Source organism: Carassius auratus, chromosome 23, assembly GCF_003368295.1.
Source record: "Carassius auratus strain Wakin chromosome 23, ASM336829v1, whole genome shotgun sequence".
NCBI classification, from domain to species: domain Eukaryota; kingdom Metazoa; phylum Chordata; class Actinopteri; order Cypriniformes; family Cyprinidae; genus Carassius; species Carassius auratus.
This window is the reverse complement of record NC_039265.1, coordinates 5469311-5496446: the sequence shown is the minus strand read 5'-3', so window position 1 is coordinate 5496446 and position 27136 is coordinate 5469311. Positions and strand designations below refer to the sequence as shown.

The following is a 27136-nucleotide window of genomic DNA, read 5'->3' as shown; positions in this document are numbered from 1 at the left end:
ATCATATGAACATGCTACTGTACTTTGCATCATGTTTTGAATGATAAAATATTATCTTGGTCTCATGTCCAAGCAACTGTGGCAATACCATACCATATGTTTCTGTTATGTCAGTGTATATGAATCATCTTTGAGAGTAAAACCACATGATGTCCCTCTTTGTCTGTGTCTCTGCAGAAGTGGCAGTGTATTGAAGACGCCACGGGGAAGCTGAGGTTGTCTAAATGCAAAGGCATGGCCAGTGTGTCTGCAGTGCGGAAGCCGTCTGTATCCAGCATCAAATCCCAGATTTATCTGCAGAGCATGAGCGCTGATGTCAGCGTGAACTCTGAGCCTCAAGGGTGCAACTGTGAACCCACAAGCTACAGACCGAGCACCTTCTCCAAGAATAAACTCTTCTCCAAAAAGAGTGAGTACGACTACATACTGAGCTACAAACACACACCGCAACAAGTCCTCCAAAAAATCACGCGGGGGACATTAGCTGAATTATTCTCTGTGCCTCTGCTGCCCTCTAGTGGAGGTGAGATGTAAACGAAAATTGATTTCTAATTAATATTATCAGAATTTCTGTACAATCATTTTTTATTTTAATTGTCATTACATTTTTATAATATGTATAGAAATTCTGCCCCAAGACCTGACTCAATTGTGTGTATATATATATATATATATATATATATATCATTTATATCAAATCAGGTCTTTGAGCAGATTTTTTTTACATACAAAAAACAAACAGGTCTCTCTATCTAATATAGTATCTAATATGGGGAAAAAAATAATTTTTTGTCCTTTTCAAGTGATAATGGTAAGCCCTGCATTTGATTGACAGAACTGAAGTCACTGAAGAGCTACTCCAGGAACCGCTTTGCCCGCGCCATTTCGATGGAGATGGGAGGAGACCTGTACGCAGTGGACCTGCATCATGAATACAGGCCCTCGGGCCCCAGGAACCTCAGCCTCAGGCAGAACACAGCGGACGAGGACGAGTTCAGCGGTGTGGGACCCACTGCAGTCAGCCAGACCAACAACAGCCTCGCTGTGCCCTCCTCTATTAAAGTCACTCACAGGTGAGGAGCGAGTGTGTGTGTGCTTCAGTATTATGGACAAGAGAGGGAGTATATGCATCAAAGAGAGTGTGTGTGTGTGTTTCAGATGTTCCATTTTGGCCAATGATACAGTAAAGTGTGACGTTGGTCTGTACAAATCGCTGCAAGCATGGAAGGACCACAAGCTCCACATCGACCACGAGGTATGACACACTCATGATTTGCTCACAATGATCCAAATCCGTGTGACTTTCTTTCTTCTGTGCAATATAAAAGGGGATGTACGTTTATATTGCATAAGTTACATCGTTATATACATCATCATTTCTTTACCCAGATCGAAACACTCCAGACGAAGATTAAAAACCTTCGTGAGGTCAGAGGTCACCTGAAAAAGGCTCGACCTGAAGAGTGTGACTGCAACAAATACTAGTGAGGGTCTCATCTGTCTGTTATTTTCTCTTTACTGGTGTTCTGTATTTGTCAAATTCTTCCAGATTCATTCATATTTGTAATAATCCTTAATTAAATTCAAATGAATTACATTAAACTATTATTATAATTAAATTCTGATACATTTTTGATATTTAAAGCAATAATTCATATATTTAATGTAGTAATTTAATTGTGTATTCCATGCAACAAATAAAATACATAATAAATAAAACTTTTAATAAATATTGATATATATATTAAAATGTGTGTATATATTAAAATGAATTACATAAACAGTTTATAACATATAAATTGTAATATGTAATTAATAGATACTGTATGTTTTACAAATTATTACATATACGGTACATTATATACATTATTTATGCATTAATTTTAATATATGCTGGTTATAATCCTATTTGATGATGGCTCACTTCATTTTTCTTCTCTTTTAGTTACAAATCCAAGTACAAGAGTAAGCTGAGGAAATACAAAGCAGGAGGCGTCCATCCCTTCAGGTGGGTTTTTGTGTCTGTATATGTTATGTGTGTTTATGTATGATACTGGTTTTGATGATTCTCTCTGTCTCTGTAGGAAAGGACAGGAGAAGGATAAGAAGGCCTGGTTGTTGCTGGAACAGAAGCGCAGGAAGAAGCTGAGGAAGTTACTGAAGCGCCTGCGTAACAATGACACCTGCAGCATGCCTGGCCTCACCTGCTTCACACACGACAACCAGCACTGGCAGACCGCCCCCTTCTGGACACGTAAGACACACACACGCACACACACACACACACACACACACACACACTGGAAATAGTATTGCTTTTACAACTGCATGCAAATAATTAAATGCATCTGGATCTGATGCATAAGGCAAACAGCTGAAGTAAGGGACTCCCCTGCACAGTGAAAAAAGAAGCAGCAGATTTGTTAAAAGGGGACACCGAGAGGTCCTGACCAAGCGTGACCAGCTATGAGTGAGAATGTGTTGACTGCATTGATGTGTCTCACACTATTTCATCTTTGTTTCCAGTGGGGCCGTTTTGTGCGTGCACTAGTGCCAATAATAACACCTACTGGTGCATGAGGACTATTAATGAGACACACAACTTCCTGTTCTGTGAATTTGCCACTGGATTTCTGGAGTACTTTGACATCAACACGGATCCGTATCAGGTCAGTGCTCATACTGTATATAAAGACAACAGGAAATCACCATGGGCTATGTTCATTTTCTTAATAAATGGCCCTATCCTTAGTGTACACTATTCATCAGTGCATTATAAAAAAAAATGCATACATGTAGTATTTACTGTTTTTTTTTTTTTTTGTTCATACATCGTGTCATTTTTATCTTCTGTTGTCTGCTGGTGTCACATTAGTCAACAAGAACACAAAACACTTCACTAGGAGCTAAATTGTTTGGTGTGGCAGAAAGGACTGCACTATAAAAAAAAATTATAATAATAATACAATTTGCTAAATAAGTATTGAAATAGTAACAGCAATTGGAAATTCAAATGCTTTTTTATACTGCAACAGTATTTAGTCAAATAATTTTACCAAAAATGAATTTTATATTAATGTGTGTTACGTTGCATCTCTCTGTCTGTGTGTGTGTGTGTGTGTGTAGTTGGTGAATGCAGTGAACACACTGGACCGGTTTGTTCTCAATCAGCTGCATGTTGAGCTCATGGAGCTCAGGGGCTGTAAGGGACACAAGCAGTGTAACCCTCGCACACGTAGCCTCGACTTTGGTGAGTCACACACACACTCAAATATGTGAAAATACCTCCACAGCACACACACACACAAACACACACACACACATACTGTATCCATACACACAGCTGCATCATTCTTCTAGGCATCCAGCCCAGAGCTTGCAACACACTGACTGATACATGTGCCACACACACACACACACACATTTCCCTCTGAAGGACCAAGGCAAAGGATAACATGGACTTTCACATCTTCATCATCATCATCCTCACCTGATCCCTGGCCCTGCCTTGCTTCCTGTCCTCCTTGTTTTATATGCAAACAGACACTCGTACCGTCACCTCCTGAGCTGCTGTCCTGAAGGGGAAATCTGTGCCACACAGCATGCTTTCTGACCATGCTTTGTGCTTAGTTGTATCTGAAATGTAGTCCATGCTGTCAAAGTCATCAAACTGAAATACGTGAGATCATTCCTGTGATAAACACAGGAGAGGCACATTTATTGAGTCACTTATTGATTCACTCGAAACGAACTCAAGGACAGCTCGTGTTAAAGGAAGTCACCTCTCGAAATATCACATTAAAATGCAAAAGTAGAAGGAAAACTTGTTTGTGGACATAGGGGATTTATTTTAGCATGAACTAAAACACCACCAACAAAAAACTGAAATTGATAAAAATAAAATACAAATAAAAATGCATAGAAATTTTTTTTTTTTTTTAAATGCACAACTGTTCAGATGGTTGGGGTTGGCAATATATTGCACGCGGTTTTGAAAGATTTTTTTATTACAGTTTAAAAATAAAAGTCTTGTATTTTGTAATTTAATTCCTGCGATGGATGGTAGAGCTGTATTTTCAGCTGCCAATATAATATAATATAATATAATATAATATAATATAATTTTTTTTCCAATCAAAAAAAACTTGCTGGCCCCAAATATTTAAAGAGTAGTGCATCAACGGCAAAATAATCTTTTTTTTTTTATGTGGCCGAGCTCTTATTTTTGTCTTATGTGTTAAACAGTTTCGCCGCACAACATTTCCGTGTTAGCATCTTCATAATTTGGTAAAATGACAAATTAATTTACATAAATAAATATGACATATTCTTATTGTGATATTGTAAATATTTCTTAGACAATTGATCTTTGATATTAACAAGCATGGGGATTGCTTTTTCTTTCTTCTAAAAATTGTATTTATTTTGCTAACTGTTTATTATTATTAGTTTGACTTGAACCTCAGCTGTACAGAACAGATTGAGCGTGTCATAAAAAGACGGTTGAGATTTTATTGTGCATGAAAGCCATCTGAAAGGGATCAGAATAACAGTTTATCAGCTTAAGATGAACATTAATATTCTACATCTGCATATTGAGCCTGCAGATTCATCGTTTTCCAAAAGATGACTTTTATCAAGCTGATTTATGACTCCATCCATAGCAATCTTTGCACTGTGACCTTCCACATGACCCTTGGACAGAAGCCCAGAGTTGTTTTTCCAGTGATGCTTTCGTGAGGATCTGAAACATTGATGGGGCTGTACATCACATTGTTCTTACACTCTCTAACTAATGATATTGTCTCTTCTTCAGGGGGTAAAGAGAGAAGCAGCTTTGATGAATACAGGTATCACTGCCAAATGAATTTAACCCCGTTGTAGACTAGAAGGCTACTGTGAGATTATTTTGGATGAAGATACTAATCCACTTCTGCAGTTCTGTTGTAGACAGCTTGGAGCTTAAATGAATGTTGAATAGTCTGATGCACATCACACACACCTAAAGGCATCACAGGAATTCACTCCTCAGTGTCAAATCAAGGGGAAGACATTCTGTCATAGAAGATGACGTAGAAACTAGAACCGATTTGCTGTAAAAAGAATGTTTCAGGTTAAATAAAAGTAAGGTTCTTATTCTTCAGTTTGTAAAAATGAAACTCTAGTATACTATAATGCACATATAATGAAAGTCATTGGGGCAAGATATTATGGTATTTTTTAAAAGCAATTATATTAATTAATCTGTACAGAAATGCATTATTTGAGTTATACAGGTGTTTAAAACACCCTTTAATGGAGAGCCCACTATCTGGGTGGATGAACTTCCGGTTACTAACCTGTAGGTGGCGTATTCTGCATGGAAAGTCTCCTTATGTTTATTGAGTGTAAGTTACTGATCCGTCTTTGCTCCAAAGACTTTAATTGTAAGGGTTTTACTGTAAACACAGCTTTTGTTTGTTTTTAGAGATTGGCAGACACATTTTGCAGATACTGATAATTAAGATGGGAAAGCACTGAAGAATTCATCTGCCTATAATTAAAAAAAAAAAGAAGAAGAAGTGATTATTTAATAAAATGAATAACTCAGTTTTCGTTTTAAAATTCATTACACTGAAAAAAAAAAAATTACTAATTTTTGAAATCAATTTATTTTAGCTAAAACAAATTTAGTTCACTGACTTTCACATATTTTTTTTTAATGTAGGTAAAATAAATAGTTTGTAACCACTTACCTTAAAAGAAGTAGTATAATTTTCTTCAATGATGATACACATTGATGATTTTTATTTTCTTTAATTTCTAGCATTTTATTTTAAGAATGTGAATGATGTACAAGAAATGGAGAACAAAAGAAATCCATAAAAATATTTACAATCTCCGTCATTTTTACAAACTGAGAAAAAGGTTGAATTATTAATTACAGTCTGCCTGTAGATATACAGCCTTTTTTAAGCTAGTTATAGTTCTCACAAACCTCATGACCATCCAAACCCACTAACTCAGTATGTGGGTCCAGTTGCAAACATTTAAACTCCCAGTTACTTCCTTGACAGATCAGATGTCTTCTCCTTCAGATTCTGTACTCTCTCTCTCTCTCTCTCTCTCTTGTTGTGTCTCCCTCTCTCTAGTCCTGTTCTGTGCATTGCATGTATTCAGCCTTGGGTGTTGTGAGAATGTAAAAGCCTTTAAGTTCTCTGATTGGCTGTGTCTCAATCACATGCTTGAGTTTGGGGGCGGGGTAACAGTTTGTCTTATCGTTGCTTGTCGCATTAGGCAGTTTCAGCGCCGGAAATGGCCTAAAGTGAGGAAGCCTGTCTCCAAATCGCTGTGAGTTTGGATAATAATTCTGCTTCTCGTCCATAGGATACAATGCCACCAAGCCACTACCTTGTCTGAATCACCGTTCTCTCGCTCTCTCTTTAATTTCCTTTCTCTTGAATGCATCTGCCTGGCCTGCATGATACAGCATTAGTTTGTAGAGGCGTCTATCTGCATGGGAACTGTTAAAATAGCAGTTTTGTTTCTGAGCACGAGGGAAGATTCCCGTCACTTGCCCCTCATCATCTTCACCTCATTTCATTTGAAGCCTGAAACATTTACGTTCTTCCTTCCTTCACCATTACAAGCCTTTTCAGGTTTCTTTAATTGTAGTTTATTTTCCGTTTTTCCAATCACAAGCATCCATCTCCATTTTGATGCATCCACTTAAATTGTTTCGCCGCTGGGCGAAAATGTTTAACATTTTTGGCTGTGTTCCCCCACAGGGGACAGATATGGGAAGGATGGGAAGGATAACTCATGGAACGAGGGTGCCCCGGAAGACACCAACATGTTTCCCGGCGAGCCAAACTGGTCCGAACTTGAACCTTTGTACAGACTTGATGAGCACGCCTACGATCTCAAACTCAACTTCACCCTCAGCCTTGAAGACTGGGCTCATTTCAGCCGCTCCGTGGACCACATGTTCACGCTCCTCAGTAACGACAACCAGCCGTATTCTCCGCCCCGCCATGACGACGGACAAACAGGAAGAGGCCACGCCCTGGTGTCCTCCAGCCAATCCGCTACAGCCATCTACCTGACCACTCTGGCCACGCCCGCTCTTTTATTAAAGGATGCTGGCGCTGAGGTCTTAAGAGACGCTTTGGGGCTAAACCAAGTGGACCGTCCCTCTTCTTCTTCTCCTCCTTCGCCTTCATCACATCCCTTGAGACCTGAGCAGGTGGACAATGCGGGCAGGGACACTCCTCTTGGAGAACTGAAAGAGGACAGACAGAGAGAAGAGGAAGAGGAGGAGTTTGTTCAGAGACGGACAGAAAGGTTAAGCTCCACCCACTGTGACTGCAATGACATTTTGCAGGAAACGGTTTGACTCTCACGTAACGTTCCTCTCTCATACCGTCCCTCCTCAGAAAGACATCGCAGAAAACTTCTTAATTTGATGGAAGTGAAGAAAGAGGATGTTTAATGTCAGCGTACAGTCCTTTGGTTTGTTTTTCTTTTCCCATATGTTTACAGTCGGACCATTTTCCCAACTTGTCCATGAGATCGGCTAGGCTTTGAACAGAGCACATTTTTATCTTTTAACTTAGATGCTTTACTCTTTTTATTCTTTCACCTTTTTTGATGGGTTTTTTTGAAGGTTGGGGGGTTAAAATTCATAGCAGTAAAACTTCACAAGGATTGAGTTGTTGTGACCATTCATACTTGATTCAGTTTGAAACTAGTTTTGCACCATTAATTCTTGATGGCTGCTTTTCTCATTTTGGTGTCTCCAGAGGGTGTCTCACTTTTTGGGACGATATCTTTTACACTCTTATAACTTCACTGAACAACACCTCAAACAGGTCAATGACGAATGTGTGTTTTGTGTGTGTGAACACGCTGTCAAATGTAGTCAAAAGCGAATCGGAGCGTGATAAAACAGATCATTCTGATTTCATTTGTTGCTCCCAGTGTATGATATTTAGTTTAATCTTAAATATTGGACAGAATTTTATTTTTTTTATTTTTTTGTTTCAATAGAAATAAAATCTAAATTTCTTACAATTTCTGTGCTGTTATTGCAGACCAACTAACCAACCAAAACAGAAAAGAAAGAAAAACTGTTAATTTGATGAATCAGTCATTATTTGTATTTAACAAAATCGTATGTTTTCCCCAAGCACATAAGAAATTTTGATGTACCGAACATGCCGCATTTGTCGTATTTGTACGCTTGTTCTTGTTCTTAAAACTTTTGCTATACACAATGCTACTAATATCAGAGCAAATATATGAAATGGATGTATGTATTTTAATGTGTTTGCAATGTAAATGGTTAAAGGATATTTTTTATTACACATTTGAAGCTAAACTGACCGCTAGACATAAAGATTTCACTCCAGCTTCAGGTTTATTTATGCAGCATATTTTTAACAGTTCTTTAATCCACATATTCAGTTTTTTTTTATGGTGACATATCTAAGATTGTTTAAATTATTAATCCGCCTTCCTGATGTATTTCATCCATCCCTGTTTTGAGTTTGGTTCTTTGATGATTGTGATTCAAGAGGGTAATAATCTGATCCCTGATCAGTCCACTTACTCTGGGATACTTCATCAGTGCAGTTCATTGTTCACATATTTCATATCAATGTACAACATCCACCCCTCACCTCTCATGGCTGTACTAAAAGCAGTTTTGTCTGAGATTGTGTATGGTTGTTTTAGAAAACCACCATAATTATTGTAAAGATGTACTGTGCATAAACTGGAGGATAGGAGACAACTCGGAGAGAAGGAGAAATTTCCCTTTGGCACTCTCAAAGGGATGGCTGTTTTTGGAATAGGAATTGAAAAAATGATAAGATGGTTTTAACAAAGTCTTGTACAGTTCTATAGATTTATCATACCTATATTTTTGTTTTGGTTTACCAGTGAACATTTGATAGTGCTCATTACTTTGTGAATAAAGTGTTGAATGCCCAAATTACTTTGTATTAGTCTTTTTTTCCCCAACAAGTTTTGTGCCATGTGTTACCTTGTGATATGCAGTTTTATGTATAAAGGGGACATATTATGTCTATTACATATATGAAATATAAGTCTCAGGTGTCCCCAGAATGTGCCTGTGAAGTTTCAACTCAAAGTTGCTCATTTTGAAAATGCCCATTTTGACTGGAAAGCTGGAAGCAGAAATTTTGTTTTACATGCAAGTATCTTCAATGCAAGCTTTTCCCCACCCCATTTAAAAAACAAACAAACAAACAAAAAAAATATTTGCATCTGTTTTATCATGCCTGTGTTGCATGCAGTTTAAGCGTCTGATACATGGTTTTCTGAGCGCACAGAAAGCAGCTGTCACCATGATAGTCACCCGAATACTAAAACAAGTTCTCTTTCATGGTTTACTGCGCTTAAACTGTCAAATACACACAAGGTTATGTCAAGAACACACAATTAACATAAACAGTCGGTTATGTATATGAATCTAGACTTAGGTGGTATTTCTCTTTAAGTCACTGGTACCCAAATAACGTGTCATCACTTTTAATTAGGTAAAGTAGTTTCGGTGAAATACATCAAATTAGTTTTAGATATTCTTCTAAAGATACATTTAACCCAAAAATATAAAAGTAATTGTAAGCTACATAGATCACACCTGACTGATTTTATATGTTTGTAACAAAAATTAAACTGTCCTAGTCTTGTTTTTGAAGAAAATATGTTGATTTTTCCTAATATTGCGTTAATTAAAATTATTTGATTCTTGTCTGCAGGTTATGCCAGATGCAGACATTTTGTGTATTAGGAGTCAGTCAATGAATCAATTAACCCATTCATTCAAAACACTGATTCATTCAGAAACCTTGCTTTTGGAGATACATTGCATGCTTATTTTGCTATTGGCTTCTTATTGAACTATTTTTATTGGTAGATCAAGTAGATCACGGCCAGGCCACCACTGTGTCTAAAATGTAAGTTTCAGACCTTAGTCAGGGTAGAGCCATATTTAATGATGACAGAAATGAAGACAAGGCTGAGAGAGAAGTCCAGCATGTTCTGTGGATTGTTGTGTGGATCACGAAACTTACAAAAGGCTTTCCCGAAAACATAAAATGAAGACAACATTTCGGATGAGAAAAACTCCATAAAATTAGTGATCTAGAACCTTTAGAGACATTATAACCTATCCCTCAGTTTTCATGTGTGTTAAAGTCAATAAGGCGTCTAAGCTGATGAGTTTTTTTTTCATTGTTTATTTTTGTAAAAATTAATATTACAATATTACAGTTGCAAATTATGCTTATATTCGGAACAACAACACACTTGTACGCGAGATATTTCATATTTTTATTTCGTTATATTATTAGGCCTATCGTCAGCAGCATAAATAGCTAAGCATAACAATATCATCCTCTACACCAGGGGCCTGTACCATGAAGCTGGATTAGGTGGCTAGCCAGCTAGCTTAGTCTCCGCCAACCCTGGGTTTTAGGTACTATGAAAGTAGCTCTGCTTTAATCTGTGTTCGTTGCCATGGTATCTTACGCTGCACGGCTAACCTGCTCCGGGGCAGGTTATGTTCTGGATTCAAGATCTCAAACTGAAGGTGGACCAATCAGATGTGAGAGAAGTTACACATGTCTGACACAAAGTAACTCTAGTTTATCTTGCTCCAAATTAAAGGTCACTTATACTAAAAAAAAGAAAAAGAAAGAAAAGAAAATAGAACTCTGGCTTTAATGATAATAACAGTCATTTTATGATTTATATAATTATTGTGATTCATATTATTATTTATCTCTTACACACAAGAAATTTTAGTTTAAAAGTTATTATAAATTATTTTAAATAAATATTAATGTATACAGATCATGTAATGTAAATAAGCTGTAGTATCAAAATATTGCACTATTTTAAAAATTACAAATCTGAATTTACATGTTCAAGTCTCTATCACTATATATTTTCAAATGTATAAACTAAGTTAACAAGCTCCACTTGTGACTACACTGATGCAGCAAGATCATTTATTTTATTAGTCTTCCTTCATTTTTCATATGACATTTAAATTTGTCATATTCTTCAATCTCTTAACCTTTAGCAAAACCTTTAACCTTTAGTCTTGAATCTCGCTGGGTCTCTCACCAGAAGTAAATCAAACTTGCTTTGTGTTGCAAGGCTCGTGATTGGCTGTTCGCCAGTGATGTCACACATTCATGTGCACACGCTCCACAAACTCAGGATCAAAGCCTGAATTGACAAAGAAAGTTGATGAACAGCATCATGGTACCAAAAAAGCCGGATTGGAAAGGTTTGGTTTTGTCAACTCAAAACTAATCCTGTAACTCTGAATTTGTTCAGCTACCATTATGGTACAGGACCCAGGGGTCAACAGACTCTATATTTGGTTTAGTTTACTTCACAATTCTCTGAAAGAAGATTTGGAATTGTGATATAAAAAAATAAATAAAACAAAAATAAATAAAAAAACTGGCGGAAACGGGCTTCCATAGTTTACAGCATGAAGGCCTACCCGTGAGGTACTATTACCATAGACAGTAAAAGAAAGACTATTACAAGAAGCGACATAGTGACAAAGCATTCCGCTTGTAAATCTTAGACTCGCCAGTAGATGGCGCTACGCGTTAAACTGTGAGCGCCAACTGTAAGCTACTAGCGCTCATTCCGCCTCAGTGATACTCCAGCAGGCTGCAGTGGAGATCAGATTACTCGAGCATGGCCCATGCTGAAGAGGGCGGGGGAATAACCCTCTCTGTCTGTCTCAAACTCCTCCAGGACAGAGAGCCTGAACTCCACATTCACAGCCTCAGTGCAGTCTGCGCAGTTTCTGCCAGAGGACACATCTCACTGCTTTCACGTGCATTAGTCCAAACAATGTGAGGAACATGGCTGACAGAAGGTAAGGTGGATCATTTCGCTGAGTTGTGGAAACATGTTGCAGTTGCACAATGCTGTTGAGCTCTGTTTGCTGATAGTGAATCGCGTGGGGAACTTTGAAATAGAAACTCTGTTTATTGTATCGGGGGCCTGGATGTCACATTATTGGGATGTTTTGATTAAATGAAATACAAACTTCATCAGGTTATACAGTTGCTGTGTTTATAAAGTCTTCGGCACGGACTGAGATGTTCAAACACGAGTGTTTGCATGGTCAAAGTTCACTGAAAACTAGTTTGAAACCCATCATGATGTTGCTCAAAAGTTGTATTTAAAGTTATTTAATTAATTATAAATTACCTTAAGAAGTGTCAGGGTTATTACATGAATGAATCTTTTGTGTAACTCATGAACATGTAAACAATGACTTTACCGACGCAAAACTGACAGCAACTTTTAGTATGTTCTGTTGTAGTCAATTTGTTTACAAAAATCTAGTTTTTTAATTTTTGTAGTTGTTTGTTTTTATTTAATTAAATTGTTTTTCATTGTCCATGTTGCCGTTTTGCTCTGTTTGTTTTACATTATTATTATTATTATTATTATTCAAGATTCAAGATTCAAGATTCGAGATTTTTATTCGTCACATACAAAATTATATATAGCATATCTAACCAGCAGTGAAATGTGAGTCAGGTCCGCTCCATGGACAGTGCAATTATTAAAGAAAACAACACAGATTGAAATATACATAAATAAAGCTATGTAAGAATGAAATAAAAGTAAACAATAAAAATATAAGAATAAAATATAAAAAATGTATATTGTAGAATTAAATATAGAACGCAAAATAATGTGCATGAGTGTAAACTGTAGTCTTATTATTATTTACTTATTTTGTACTTTAAGCAGATGTTTTTTAGCATATGTATACAGGTGCATCTCAATAAATTAGAATGTCATGGAAAAGTTCAACTCAAAGTCGTGTATTAAATAAATTCAGTGCACACCTACTGAAGTAGTTTAAGTCTTGGGTTCTTTTAATTGTGATGATTTTGGCTCACATTTAACAAATCCAATAAATTAGAATACTTCATAAGACCAATAAAAAAAACATTTTTAGTGAATTGTTGGCCTTCTGGAAAGTATGTTCATTTACTGTACATGTACTCAATACTTGTTAGGGGCTCCTTTTGCTTCAATGACTGCCTCAGTTCCAGCGTGGCATGGAGGTGATCAGTTTGTGGAACTGCTGAGGTGGTCTGGAAGCCCAGGTTTCTTTGACAGTGGCCTTTTGACAGACAGCTCATCTGCATTGTTTGGTCTCTTGTTTCTCATTTTCCTCTTAACAATACCTCATAGTTTCTCTAAGGGGTTCAGGTCTGGTGAGTTTGCTGGCCAGTCAAGCACACCAACACCATGGTCATTTAACAAACTTTTGGTGCTTTTGGGAGTGTGGGCAGGTGCCAAATCCTGCTGGAAAATGAAATCAGCATCTTCTAAAAGCTGGTCAGCAGAAGGAAGCATAAATTGCTCCAAAATTTCTTGGTAAATAGGTGCAGGGACTTTGGTTTTCAAAAACACAATGGACTAACACCAGCAGATGACATTGCACCCCAAATCATCAGACAGTGGAAACTTAACACTGGACTTCAAGCAACTTGGGCTATGAGCTTCTCCACCTTCCTCCAGACTCTAGGGCCTTGGTTTCCAAATGAAATACAAAACTTGCTCTCTTCTGAAATGATTTTGGACCACTGGGCAACAGTCCAGTTCTTCTTCTCCCTAGCCCAGGTAAGACACCTCTGATGTTGTCTGTGGTTCAGGAGTGGCTTAACAAGAGGAATACGACAACTGGAGCCAAATTCCTTGACACGTCTGTGTGCTTTGACCCCAGCCTCAGTCCATTTCTTGTGAAGTTCACTCAAATTCTTGAATTGTTTTTGCTTGACAATCCTCATAAGGCTGCGGTTCTCTCGGTTGGTTGTGCATCTTTTCTTCCACACTTTTTCCTTTCACTCAACTTTCTGTTAACATGCTTGGATACAGCACTCTGTGAACAGCCAGCTTCTTTGACAATGAATGTTTGTGGCTTACCCTCCTTGTGAAGGGTGTCAGTGATTGTCTTCTGACAACTGTCAGATCAGCAGTCTTCCCCATGATTGTGAATATTTTCTCATTAAAATGACATCTTTTCTCCTAAAAACGATATATGACGTTTAAATTACATAATTATCTCATTAAAATCTTTTCTAATATCAATGAGATGTTTTTCTTGTTAAAATGATATATTTTCTTGTTAAACAAGATGTTATGTCATAAAAACTATAAAATTATCTTGTTAAAGGGTTAGTTCACCCAAAACTGAAAATTAGCCCATGATTTACTCATCCTCAAGTCATCCTAGGTGTATATGACTTACTTGTTTCAGACGAATCCAGTCAGAGTTATATTAAAAATTGTCTTTAATCTGAAGCTGTTTCGTGGCACTCAGTGGGTGTTGCAGTGCATCAGTCCTAAAGAAAATAAAAAGTGCCCATCCTTTATAATAATAAAAAAATAAGTGTCTAACACTGCTCCGGGGGGTGAACAAAGTCCTCCTGTAGCAAATTGATGCATTTTTGTAAGAAAAATAACATTTATAATGTAATAATCCAGGGATTTCTAGGGCCGCCAGAAATCTAGTTTAATTTTAGTTTGCCCATTTGCCAAACAGAACGAAATACTACTAGTACTAATAATGATGATTATTATCATTAGTAGTAATAGTAATAGTATTAATATTATTAGCCTTTTAGGAAAATCTCTTTTTTTTTTTGTATTTTGATTTGTTGTTAAACCAAACTTCAGTCATTCAAATAAAGAAATATCCCAAGCCCAGAGTTGTTCTGATCGTAGCCTAAACAAGTCATGGGTCTGAGGTTTTTAAAAAGATAATTATATAATTTTTACAAGATAACATCTAAAAATGAAAATGAAAGGAGGCTAATATCGCACTACAGATTAAAGAGCGTAAAAAAACATTTTATTGTTTGTATTTTATCTTAAAATTGACAGAAGCCTGAGGCTTTGTGTTATAATAAAAAGTAACGAAGCCCAAAGCTTATTGAGATTTAAAATGTTACATATTATTTCCAAGCATTTATACCATAATTAAGCTTGTGAATAGTCACATAACGGTATTTACTTCAGAAAAATCATCATAACAGAGTCAAATTTTTAAATGGTTTAAAAAAAATTTATGGTTATCAAACCAGTGGAATATTAAATTTTATTCCTTCAACAAATAACAAATCATTTTAATGCAGCTAGCTTGTAATCATGACTTAATACGTGGGAAACGGGAAGCTTCTCGCCCAGCACAGTGGAGTGCATCGTTCTGTTAACTTTGTGGTTCATTATTTTGAGTCGTTTGGGACGCGGTGACACAGAAGACCCTCACATTTCACCTGGTTACTTTTTCAAAATTTAATTTGTTTGCATTTTGCTTTAGATAACGCAATGCAGTTCATTAACACTTGAAGTCATTCACTGTCTGACAAAATATTTAACTTTTAATAAAAGAAAAAGGACAACACCCATTTCTTTGAATGGATTGCGTTAGGTGCTCATCAAAATACATTGAAGGAAAGTGACCCTAAATTAAGTCAAATATAGACACCTCACCTATATTTTGATGTCAGAAGTGTCTGTGATCTATACTAGATGTTGTGATGTAGTGATGGGTTGATTAGTGGGGCAGATTGATGAACAGATGCGATGCGGCTGTTGCAGGCTGGTCCAGTGTCATCTTCCAGGTGTCCGCCTTAATGGAGTTAATAGAGTGGATTTGACATGTTTTATTAATCATGTTGCAATGCCATATCCCTTTGCATTCTCAGAAGACCTTCTCTGAAGCCAGGATAAACACTGACAGCTTTTCTGAGCTATTGAAATATTCACAAAGCCATATGGAGTTACTATTAGACTGGACACTGAAAGTTTGATAATGTGTCCCAATTGCTTGCACACTTAGCTGCTGTTTTCCAGATAGTTAAAGTGTATGAGGATGATGGCTGCTTGGCTTCAAAAATGACAAAACAAGCAACACAAAAGTAGTCCATGCAGCTAATGTACTATATTCCAAGTCTTCTCAAGCAGACTTCATTTCTCAAGCAGGCATCTTGCAATGAGGTCTGTGTATCCTGGAACATGAGGGACACAGCAAATGGATCTTTGTGACCCGGATTCTCCCAAATTTCATTGCGTGATTGTGACACCAGGACATTTTTTTTTTATTATTATTTTATTTATTAATTGATTTATTTTTTAAGAGTAAAATGCCACATTGCACTTTTAAGTGTACTGGTTTTCAGTGTACATGAATTTCTGAAGATTGTTTAGATGAGATTTTAGACAGTTTAAAGCGGGTTAAATTTTGCATTATTTTAATAGATTATTTATTTTATATTTTTTAGTCCTTTGAAGTGTTTAGCTTCTGAATTGGGACACAGCAAAAAAATTCAAGATATTATTTGGTCAAAATAGGCACGTCTGCTTTCAAGTCTTATCGGTTTTTGATGTTAAATGTCTGAAAATGAACGTTTTAATAACTACTACGTTAAATTTGCAGTTGGAATGATTACAGGATTAGTTCACTTCCAGAATAAAAATGTCTGATAGTTTACTCTCCCTCATGTCATTAAAGATGTTCATGTCTTTTTTCAGTTGCTAAGAGCTTAAGGTTTTGAGGAAAATATTTCAGGATTTTTCTCCATAAAGTGGATTTCAGTGGGGATCATTAGGTTGAAGGTCCAAATCGCGGTTTCACTGCAACTTCAGAGTTCAGACAGCTCTACACAATCCCAGCCGAGAAATAAGGATCTAATCCAGCAAAATGATTGGATATTTTCCAAAAAAAAGTATTTTTAACAAAAAAAGCTGATGTTGCATTAGCTCTGTGATGTGCATGCGTGTCTTCACGCATTACGTAATCGCGTTGGAAAGATCATCTTAATGCTTCTTCTATGTGCTTTGGTTTAAAAAGGTGGAGTAAAGTGAAAAACTCGATCTCATTTTCTCCTCCAACTTCAAAACTCCAACTTGCACGATCTGTTTTATTCTGGAATGTGACCTGATCCACATGTTCATCTGAGATGTGTTTGTGGTTGCTGTGTTCATTTTGATAGGATCACTTGTAAATAAATGCATTTGTTTATGTTATGTGCCACATAAAAACATCCCCTGCTTCCTGTTTCCCATCACCAGGAAACACATGTTGGACAACTGTCTTACCCGATTGGCTCTGTGTTTCTATAGCGACGCTTAACTAACTTTGTAGTTGCCTGAAAGAAATGGTGGAGCTCTTATTGGTTTGCGGTAAAGCCTTAATTACCAGTTGCTTTTTGGATCTTCTCGGATGAAATTACAAATTGGCTTGGCACTGCTAAAAAACATCTGAGAAACCCAAAACAAATGCTTTGTCCCTGATGGAAACATCAAGATTTTTATCTGGTTCTGACCTCTAAGTGTTTTTTTTTTTAATGCAGTCTGTATTTATAAATAAGCAGATTCCGTATGAAGTTGAAGTTTATGAGTAAATCTTTTGAACAGATGTTGGTCGTGTTCACTGTTCCATGTTTTAGGACTTAATATGGAATGGCAGAAAGATTGTTGAAATTAAATGGCCATTTGTGATAGATATGGGCCAGATCAGATGGAAAATGAGTTTGTGGGTGTGTTTTCAATGCAAATTTGGCTCAGCTGTAACTGTAGGGTTTCTGACTGTGTGAGATGATATATCTTGGCCTCTTTCATTCTGGAGAGAGGCCTAAACTCAACACAAAGCTGTCTCTCCCCATGCGGTCTTCCTGTTGGCCAGTTTAGGAAACTCTTCCCAGAAGAGTTTCAGAAGACTTTCAGCTGTTCATGGGACCTTCGTGATTCTTGGAAAGGTGTGTTTCTCAATGTCGAGAGCACATCTTTGGCCTACATGACCATATCAGGCACATTCTATTGTGTAATTATGATGATGATTGATTTCATTCACTTTTGTTTGATTTGGCTTATTGTTTTAATAGGAATCATTCTCATTTCAGTCTTTGTGCAACCATTTAGTCTCATTGAGTCCATGCAATTATATTTAATTATATTTATAGGGTTTCAAAGGGGCACAGCATTTCCGGAAACTTTACAAAAATGTCCTACATTTTCGGAAAGTTTGCAAAAAATCTTAAAGTATGCATTTTTCGTGTGTGTGTGTTGTTGTCTGTTTTGCTTTATTTGTATTTTTTTTTTTTTCAGTTTTAGTAATTCTTGTACTAACTTCTTTTACTGCAGATGCACCATATCAAATTATTTCTTAATTTAATAGTTATCTTTTTTTTAGCTTTATTTAAAAACAACAAAAAATATTTGTAATCATTTCAGTTTTAGTTAACATTAATGACACTGTAGTTCATAGTGTGTATAGACCTGTATGTGTGTGCTGACAGCAGTTTTGGATTTATAAGCCGTACTAGATAACAGCTTCATCCAGCACAGATCTCTGCTCTGGTGTGAGTGTTTTTTACAGCATGCTGTCGAACACATTAGTCATAAAAGACTTCTTGTAAATCATTTTAATAGCCATTGTAAATTAATGAAGAGGTCTGTTGAGGTTCACTTCACAAACAACACTAACACACATGAGCCCATACAGTGTGTGTGTGTGTGTGTGAGTGTGTGTAGATGGCTTCACTGTCACACTAAACTGAGTCACGTTTTAAAGCAGCATTCCCAGAGTAGATGGGTATCTGCTGAATATTAACCCAATAGAGTTAAAGTAAAAGCGTTTAGCCTGGAGTGGCAGTCATTAAGTGCACAGTAGGGCATGTCTGCGGCTGTCTGAAAATAACTCACAACCCCCACTGAGATGATAGGAAACTGAGCCAGACAGCGCTCAAAATCTAACCCGAGCTCCCTCTAGCAAGGTGGGGTTTTCTTTACTAGTCAGATGGGGACTGCTGAAACTCTCTTAAAAACGGACACGCATTGGCCTGAAAACATAACTATTTTACAAAGTGGTGATATTGAATGAATTCGTACAATTTAATTTGAAGTGAAAAAAATTGGCATTATCAAATGAATTTGTGCGACTTAATTAAAAAGGATAAAAGTAACTAATTTACGAATTGGTGATATTGAATTTGTACAATTTGATTTCACAATCACAAATCGGCAAACCGGTCAACCCGGTTCTTGATGCATACAGCGATATGATTTGCACGAAGCAGAATGAAAATGAAACTTACATTTTAATATGGACAGTCACGGAATTTGTCAAAGTTAGCATAAATTAATCAAATCAAATCTCCATATCTGTGAATGTTAAGCCGCAAAAGTTGGTTTTGAAAATTTCAGCATCTGCCATCTCAATGAGGACATAAATACATAAACAACATCAACAGAATTGTTCTGAGTCACTTCACAAGCATTTTACCATTTCATTTGAGTAAAACCAGTGTCAATTTAAAGTTATTCACGATAACCCGTCAAAATAAAATAAAATTCAACTAAATTTTTTTTTACCTATCATGTGTTCCCGGGGAATCGAACCCCCAACCTTGCACTTGATATGCAATGCTCTACCACTTGAGCTACAGGAACACAACCGTCAAAATAAAAGTTTTTACATAATGCTAGAAATGTAAAAAAAAAAAAAAAAAACTTTATTTTTGAAAGAAATAAATTACACAATATTTCTTCCATGTTTTAATTTTAATAGCAAATCTCCTTTATTTACCAAAAAATAAAATGTGTTTAAATTTCATTAATTAAGACAAATTAAATTTGGGTGAAACTTGTTTACTGTTTTTCATAATTATATTACTTGTAGAAAAACTTTACACACAATTGTAAATAAGTATAAAGAATGGTATTGGTTTTATTTTTAGTGATAAAAAGTGTGTGTGTTTTTTTTAATTAGCAGATTTTTGTGTTTTGCTTTGGTACCGAAATTGGTACCAAGAAGAACCATGGATTTCCGTGGATTGGACCGAATATTGTCATTTTGGTATCGTGACAACACTAACAGTCTGTTTTAAAGAAAGAAAACGTAACTATTTTATGAATTGGTGATGTTGAATGAATTTGTACGACTTTATTTAAAAATAGAAAACTAGCCTGCTTTACGGATTGGCGACATCAAATTAATTTTACCATTTGATTTGAAAAGAAATTGTCATTATTTTACAAATTTGCAATATTGAATGAATTCGTCCAATTTAATTTAAAGACACTAGAGCTGCACTATATGTCATTTTATCAGGCAAACTAGATTTTTTTCCCTTACTGGGGTGTTTTTTTCTTTTCTTTTTGCTGTTTTGGAGGGTGTTTTGCTTTACTCAAAAATACCCAAACACTTCATTACATAAATATATGCATTTATGTTAAACTTCAAGATATTGCCCTATTTCCCCCAGTGTATAACCACAAGAAACCAACTGTAAGAGACATTAGTGTTAGCCCACCACTGCCTTTCAGTTCTCAATGGCCTTTGTGTTTCAGGAGAGCCTGTAATGTACATACCAATCGGTAACACCAAGTCCCTTTTTTTTTTGTTGAAGGAAGCTCAACACATGCTCTTTACCTCGGATGAGTGAGGCTGTAGTCGCTTGGGGAAATACAACAGGGGGACAAGGACACAACACACACACACACACACACACACTCCTGCCCTGGAGGCTCATCTCTGTGCTTTAGTCTTTTAAGTCCCAGTTAAATCCCTGTTGGAAAGCTTCATTTAATGAGACTGGCAGAAATTGAGTGTGTTTTCGTCAGTATTCCCTAATGAACACAAGACGTTCCCCATCTGTGCTAATGCACTTTTCGGAATCAGCCGGACCCATCTGAAACCCTCACACTTGTCCTCTGATCCACCTCTTACACCCGGCCAGCCGCTCCACGCAGATGTGCTCACGACCTGAGAGAACTGTGGGCCAGGCAATGTGTGTTGAGATGAAGGAATTTGCTTGATTTTAGTTGAATCTTTCACTTTGTGCAGATTTGCATATTTAAATATCACCAGAGAATGCAGTCACACAGTGATCCGACAAGTTGCACTTAGTTCTGGATGAAAGCACTTTAACTAGTCAGTAGAAAGCTTCACTTTTCATTCACGTTCAATATCCTGCTCTTCTAATCACTAAGAACGGGGCAGCTGAAATTCCCTTGACAGCCGTTGGCTGGTTGATGGACTGATGTTGTGATTGGCAGCTGAAGGTCTGGAGAAATGTTAATATGTAAGGTATTGTGCTGCACTGTTTGCTGAGTAAATATGTCACTGATTATATGAATGAAGTCATAGAGGAAGTCATGGGAACAAGCTCTTGAGCAAATGAATTAGGTTACTCTTCTCATCCCTTGGTGCAGTTTAATAACACAAAGAATGTGTTTCTTGCTTAAAAAAAACAAAACTGAAATTTTATTTTTAAAAAAATTTATTATAAAAAATCGTTGTATTTGTTTAGTTCCTTTATTAGTGATTTTGAGAAATATTTACCATATGTACACAAACTTTTTTTTTTTTTAAGTGTTTGTTAACCAAACAGCTAATGGTCCCTATTGACTTCCATAGTAAGAAAAAAAAAAGAAACTGTTTGGTAACCAACATTCTTGGCTGGTACGTGTTGAACGGGTGCACATCCACCTTTTGTGTCTATTTTCTCCCTATTTCTTCTTGAGGTTTTTCCTTTGTGATTGTGTCAGAGTTTAAATGGTCTCAGGTGACCTCAGCTTGTGTCTGAACGGTTGGGCTCAGCGGTGGAGGATGAAGGACACGTCTGCCCTGTGCACTTCCTTCCTGCCTGTCTCTGTCAGAGCAGTGGAGAGGTGTGGATTGAGTCGAAAAAAAGACAAAGGTGTAGGCCACAGTCCCACAAAAATAGCTCAGTGGGTGCTTTACTAAAACATAATTTTTAAATATAATTAAAGGTAGTTAATGCCAACATTTCCTGTCCTTTAGTGGGTCTAAATCTAGGTCTACTTCATCTGTTATATTTTGGAATACATCCAGTCTGGAATTGTAAGCCATGTGTAAAAGCAGCCATTTATGCTGCAATATTGAAGCTGTGGCCTAAGCATGTTTTTTGACACCTTATGCCATGGTGCATATTTGGGCAATTCAGATTTGAATTCAGTTTGCAACATTTTCTGATTTTTGAACGTCAATGAAACTGCTTGCAAACAATTTTTTACAGTTAATGTTGCTTTACTTTCCATAGTGCAGTAGTCAGCTAGTATCATCACATCAAACAATAGTGGACAAACTGGAGCTAAATAGCCTTGTGTTGTATTTAAACACAAGGAAAGTAATGAGAAGAATGGGGAACAGGTGGGGAGTAATCAATTAACCAAACCAAATAGGGATAACACAAAGGAACTGAAGTCCATGACTGTAACATTAGCTAAATATATGCACTATATTTTCAAAATTGGAATCAATACATATCAAGAGCTTGTGAATTTAAATTGAATTTTGAAATCTGAAAAGGCCAACCCTATTCCTTAGTCAACAATCTCTTTCCACCATCACGAAAACCCTGAAAGCATCAGGAATGGTAATTGCCTAGAAATGTGCAGAATTCTAAAAAGTCCTGGAAAATCGTGATCATGTTCAGTTTCTTGCACAAACCGATCCTTTGGCTTCATAAGACCTCAAAATATTGTCAGGGGCCAGAGGTATACATTTTGTGTTCCTTTTTGTGCTTTTTATGTTCTCAAGAACTTTCAGCTGCTGACTTTCATTTTATAAATCACGGTTTCAGCTAACAATCTTTCCTGTTCTACTCAAGAAAAAAGGCAACTACTTCTTGGATGGCCGGAGTTTGCTGTCTATCATTTACCACTGAATATTGCAACAGAAGGCGTTGAAGTAAAATGCTACTATGCCCCTTAATGCATTACACTTTAACCTTCGGGGCAGGAATGTGGATCTGTGCTGTTCTGAGATCCCTAATCAGGCATCTCACTCATTAACAGTGAATGGGAACCAGGCCGTTTCCACAAACACTACCATTGTCCGCGGTCAGGGAGTGTGGCTAGCACACACACTAATGTTGGAATGCTAATTCCTTTAATTATGAGCGAGGCCACATTAGCGATAGCAACTAGCTAATTGCTTGAGTATGACTCAGCTCTCGTAAATTGAGTGGAAATAAAAACTAAAGGACTGAAATTGCATGTCGTTAGTGTATTTGGGTGAACATGCATCAGTGCTACTGCCAGATTCAGGTATATCCAATTTCAAGCCATACTGGCCTGCTGTAACTCTGTGGGAGTTTACCGTTATTTCACCAAGATTGTTAATCCAGCTGCCTTTTTAAATTAGGAAAGGAAGGCAGGAGTGGGTGGCTGTCGGTTTTAGATCATCCTATCAGTTACTGTGTGCGTGGTGTGAAGCTCTCTGGTGAAACTCTAGCTGACAGCACAACAGATGAAGTGGGGCCGTGCTGATGGGATCTGACTCACCATTTCATATTCTATCACAGAAGATCTGTTTTCTAGAAGTCACCATCATCTCTCTCCAAATGTGCTTGCTTGTGCCTGTCTGGCTGAGTTTAGATTGTGAGGAAAAACTGACGAAAAGACTGCTTCATGCAGACCTGGAAGAATTGAGGGGGACATTTACTCTTTCACAGTTAGTATTGATGTAAGGCTTGCTATTTAAAGAACCGTTCAGGAAAAAAAAAAAAAATTGCTGTAAATGTACTCATCTTCAGGCCATCCAAGATGTAGATGAGTTTGTTTCTTCATGGGAACCGATTTAGAGAAATTCTAACTTTACATTATCTGAGCACCAATTGATTCTGCAGTGAATTGGTGCCATCAGAATTAGAGTTGTGTGTTTGTAAGAAACAAATCTATGATTAATGCATCATGACTGTAAATCATCGCTTCTAGCTAAAATACCAATCCATAATCCATAATAATGCTTCCTCGAGTGAAAAAGTCCATCCTCTTTTGTCCTCTTACATCAAAAGTGTTTTGAACCATTTGTAAACGGTGCTTGATTTGTGCATAAATCTCTCCTGATTCAGATGAGATGACTTCTCCACTGCAGAAAGCAATGTTTCTCATATTTACCTGTTAAAATTACCCGGCTTTGTTTCTGTTTTTATCAGCTGTTTACACTCTTAATCTGATGGCACCCATTCACAAGATACATTTGTTAGCAAATGATAATGCTAAATTTCACCAAATCTGTTCAAATGAAGAATCAAGCTCATTATACTATACTTATTAATTCACTTTAAGATATATAGTTTATTAAGATATATATTTAATTATTTTAATGCATACATGCAGAAATTGAAGTAAGAAATGCTTAATCTTTTATGAAAACAGTGACTGATACACACACACACACACACACACATACTTTTATGTTCTCTGTTTCACTTATTTTACAGTATTTCTTCCTTTGGTCTTTCTTTTCCCCTTTTGCCCCTTTTTCTGTCCAAGGCTTTCCAGACATGCATATGTAATTCCCATCTCTGTTATGTGAGAGCGTGTCTAAAGCAGCATGTAGTTCTCCGAAGCGGCCTGTGAGATCGTTTAGTGGATCTCAATGCTGTGTTTTTCTGGACTGACCTGTACTTGGCAGGTCGTGGTCGCTGGAAATTGGGGTGAACGCATTGTATGTTTTTGCTTGTAAATTAGTGTGTGTGAACATGTACCTGTTTTAGAAAGTGTTCTATAAATATTGTCTTGGAGGAAGAAGCATCACTTTGCATTTAATGTAGTTTAGTGGTCTAGACTGTAGGCCTGGACAGCCCATCTTTTCTAATCCCAGAGTCATTATGAGGTATTTTAAACCTCAGATCAGATTAAGACTGTATTAAATGAGGCGTTTAATTGCAAGGCCTGGATGGACAAACTAAAGGACTACTGTATGTAACTTTTTGAACTCATGAAAAAAAAAAACAGAACTTATATGCACATGCGCACACTTTTTTTATCTGGTAAAATTTACCACTTAATGTAAAAAAGTGTTTCGGGTGCATAGAAAATAAAAAAACACATTTTAAAATGCTGACTAATGACGTTTTGCAAACCATCTTTTTCGAGTTGAACAGTTTGGGAAAAACCTGAAAAATATGGTTGTTTGCACTTGGTTTAAATTGCTTTGAGTAAGAATAAAGTAAAAGTAAAAATAATAATAATAATTTCTTTCCACCTGAGTTTTCATGACCCATTCCCACTGTTTTGACCCATTCAACGTGACTGAAAATGTTTATTATTATTATTGTGATTTATTATTAAAATAAAACTTATATTGCAATAATATAAACTCTATAAACAGTATTTAAAAAAAAAAAATGAATTTTATGAATTATTTCTGAATTTCTACTTTTTTTAAACATTAAACCAACAAGCGGCAAATAATACATGCACCTCCAATTTCAGAGTGAAGAGCGGCACTGTGTTCATTTACACTTGTACAGCTCATTATATGATGTTTCATTGTCTCTGAAACAAACAGGATCATAAGCTGTATGCATGAAAATAACACAGTGCTGCGCTTTATTCTGAAACTGGCAGTGAATATTTATTTCATTTAATCACAACCTCTGTGATCTGACCATGTCATTGACTTTGGCTTGAAAAGAGTCATGTAGGATCGTTCAGTGTGTGGAAAACCGCAGCTTCATCTTCTTTCTGTGTTGCAGAGAAGAAAGAACGGCAGGTGTAGAACGAGATGAGGGGAAATGCAGAGGGGATGAGCTTTCTCTTTAAATCAAAGCACGCCGGGCTCTAAACATACGGGTTTGGTAATGAATAGTTATTTTGCTAGCTGTGCTCAGATGGGAGTTGGAGCAGCGGTGTGGTAATCCATCGTATATCTGCCCTGCTGAAACCCACCCAAAGTCCCCTCATGATTAAATCATGACTGGAATGAACTGCTGTGACCTGTTGCGTTCTTTCGTCCGCTTTCTCTTTGATGGATTCAGGCTTAAGAGTGATGAGTGTGAGAAAATGGCTAGACTTAAACAAATCATCCGAAGGCACGGCTGTACTTCTGCAGCCAGGAATGACTGAATGTTCTGGCAACATCTACACGTCCTCCTGAACTTCAGGCCAGACTCTATCTCTCTGTTTCACATTCTTCACGATGTTTCTCTCTCTCTCTCTCTCTCTCACTCTGTTTATGGTCCGCACACGCTCTCCTTTCATCTTCAAACTCTTGTATTGCCCCTCATTCTCTATGAGGCCACACCATCAGCAGTTTAGGCTCATCTAGAGGAAACACATTTTGTCTAGAAGAGTTAGTCACAATCTGCTCTGGTTTTTCATCCTCTTTCCTGCTTTTAACAGCCCCCTGCAGAGAGATGTTCAGCTGTGTTTCTTCTGTTTTCTTCTTGAACTGTTGTCCAGGTTGGATGCTAGTCGGTGGTCCTTCACCAAGCCCCTTCTCTCTCCTGTCAATGTGTTTTTGCTCTTATGATGAGGAAAACTGTTTTACTTTCACAGGTCTTTTACGCTTGCATGAAAATGTTATACAAGCTGTTAAACAGTCACATTTCTATTGAGTCTAGGAGGTTTTATGGATTATATATCTTGGAGAAAAAAAGCAATCTGTAAAAATAGGGCTCAACTGTTTTAATATGAATTAATTCTCTATATTGTTTTTTATTGGTGTTTTACCTGTATTTTGAGTTTTGCACTTTATTGCATTGTGTTTATGGTTAATGTCTTTAAAATGAATGGATAACATCCTGGCAGAAACTTACCAGTTCTGCATGATTGGAAAATATATGGATGTTCATTTATTGCTGATATAAAATTATATGCTATGGGCTAATAAACTAAAAAAAAAAAATGTAAACTACGATCAGTCATTTTAAATGCCACAAGTGAATGTAGTCATCACAACACTATAAAGTGCAATATTCTGAGATTTATTGAAGATCACATTTAATAAGTATAATTTAAATTATTACTATTAAAATTAAAGGGTTTAAATGTTAAAATACTGTATAGGCATTAGCAGCGCAAGTAAATATTGCATATTCAATGGGGGAAAAAAAGCTCTTTAACAAAATTTGTCAATTTTTTATTTCATCTTTAACAGTGTTAAACTTTATTATCGTGTGTGTGTGTGTGTGTGTGTGTGTATATATATATATATGCAATGACGTTTAGTGTCAACACATCATGGTGCCTCCAGCTCATGTAATCATGCATTAAAAAAAAAAAAAAAGATTTATTTTGAATATCATGACCTTTG

At 36.7% G+C, this 27136-nt stretch overlaps 2 protein-coding genes across 7 annotated transcripts in view; both read left to right on the top strand.

The window, feature by feature from the left end:
- The window catches only part of LOC113041081 (extracellular sulfatase Sulf-2-like), a 140127-nt gene extending 131150 nt beyond the window's left edge, over window positions 1-8977 (top strand). For 4 of the 6 annotated variants that reach the window (XM_026199389.1, XM_026199390.1, XM_026199391.1 and 1 more), the window contains 9 exons: window positions 178-409; window positions 836-1073; window positions 1159-1255; window positions 1390-1484; window positions 1946-2008; window positions 2085-2254; window positions 2527-2669; window positions 3127-3250; window positions 6768-8977. In XM_026199389.1, the coding sequence (XP_026055174.1) occupies window positions 178-409; window positions 836-1073; window positions 1159-1255; window positions 1390-1484; window positions 1946-2008; window positions 2085-2254; window positions 2527-2669; window positions 3127-3250; window positions 6768-7375 (1770 nt within the window). In that variant the 3' untranslated portion in view covers window positions 7376-8977. Of the gene's footprint in view, window positions 1-177; window positions 410-835; window positions 1074-1158; window positions 1256-1389; window positions 1485-1945; window positions 2009-2084; window positions 2255-2526; window positions 2670-3126; window positions 3251-4816; window positions 4851-6276; window positions 6331-6767 lie in introns of all 6 variants that reach the window. The other 2 variants (XM_026199393.1, XM_026199394.1) reach the window with 2 other exon arrangements.
- Window positions 8978-11725: 2748 nt separating this feature from the next.
- The window catches only part of arhgap46b (Rho GTPase activating protein 46b), a 63717-nt gene continuing 48306 nt past the window's right edge, over window positions 11726-27136 (top strand). Inside the window, exon 1 of the mRNA XM_026199384.1 lies at window positions 11726-11911. Coding sequence (XP_026055169.1) covers window positions 11898-11911 — 14 coding nt within the window. The 5' untranslated portion in view covers window positions 11726-11897. The remainder of the gene's footprint in view (window positions 11912-27136) is intronic.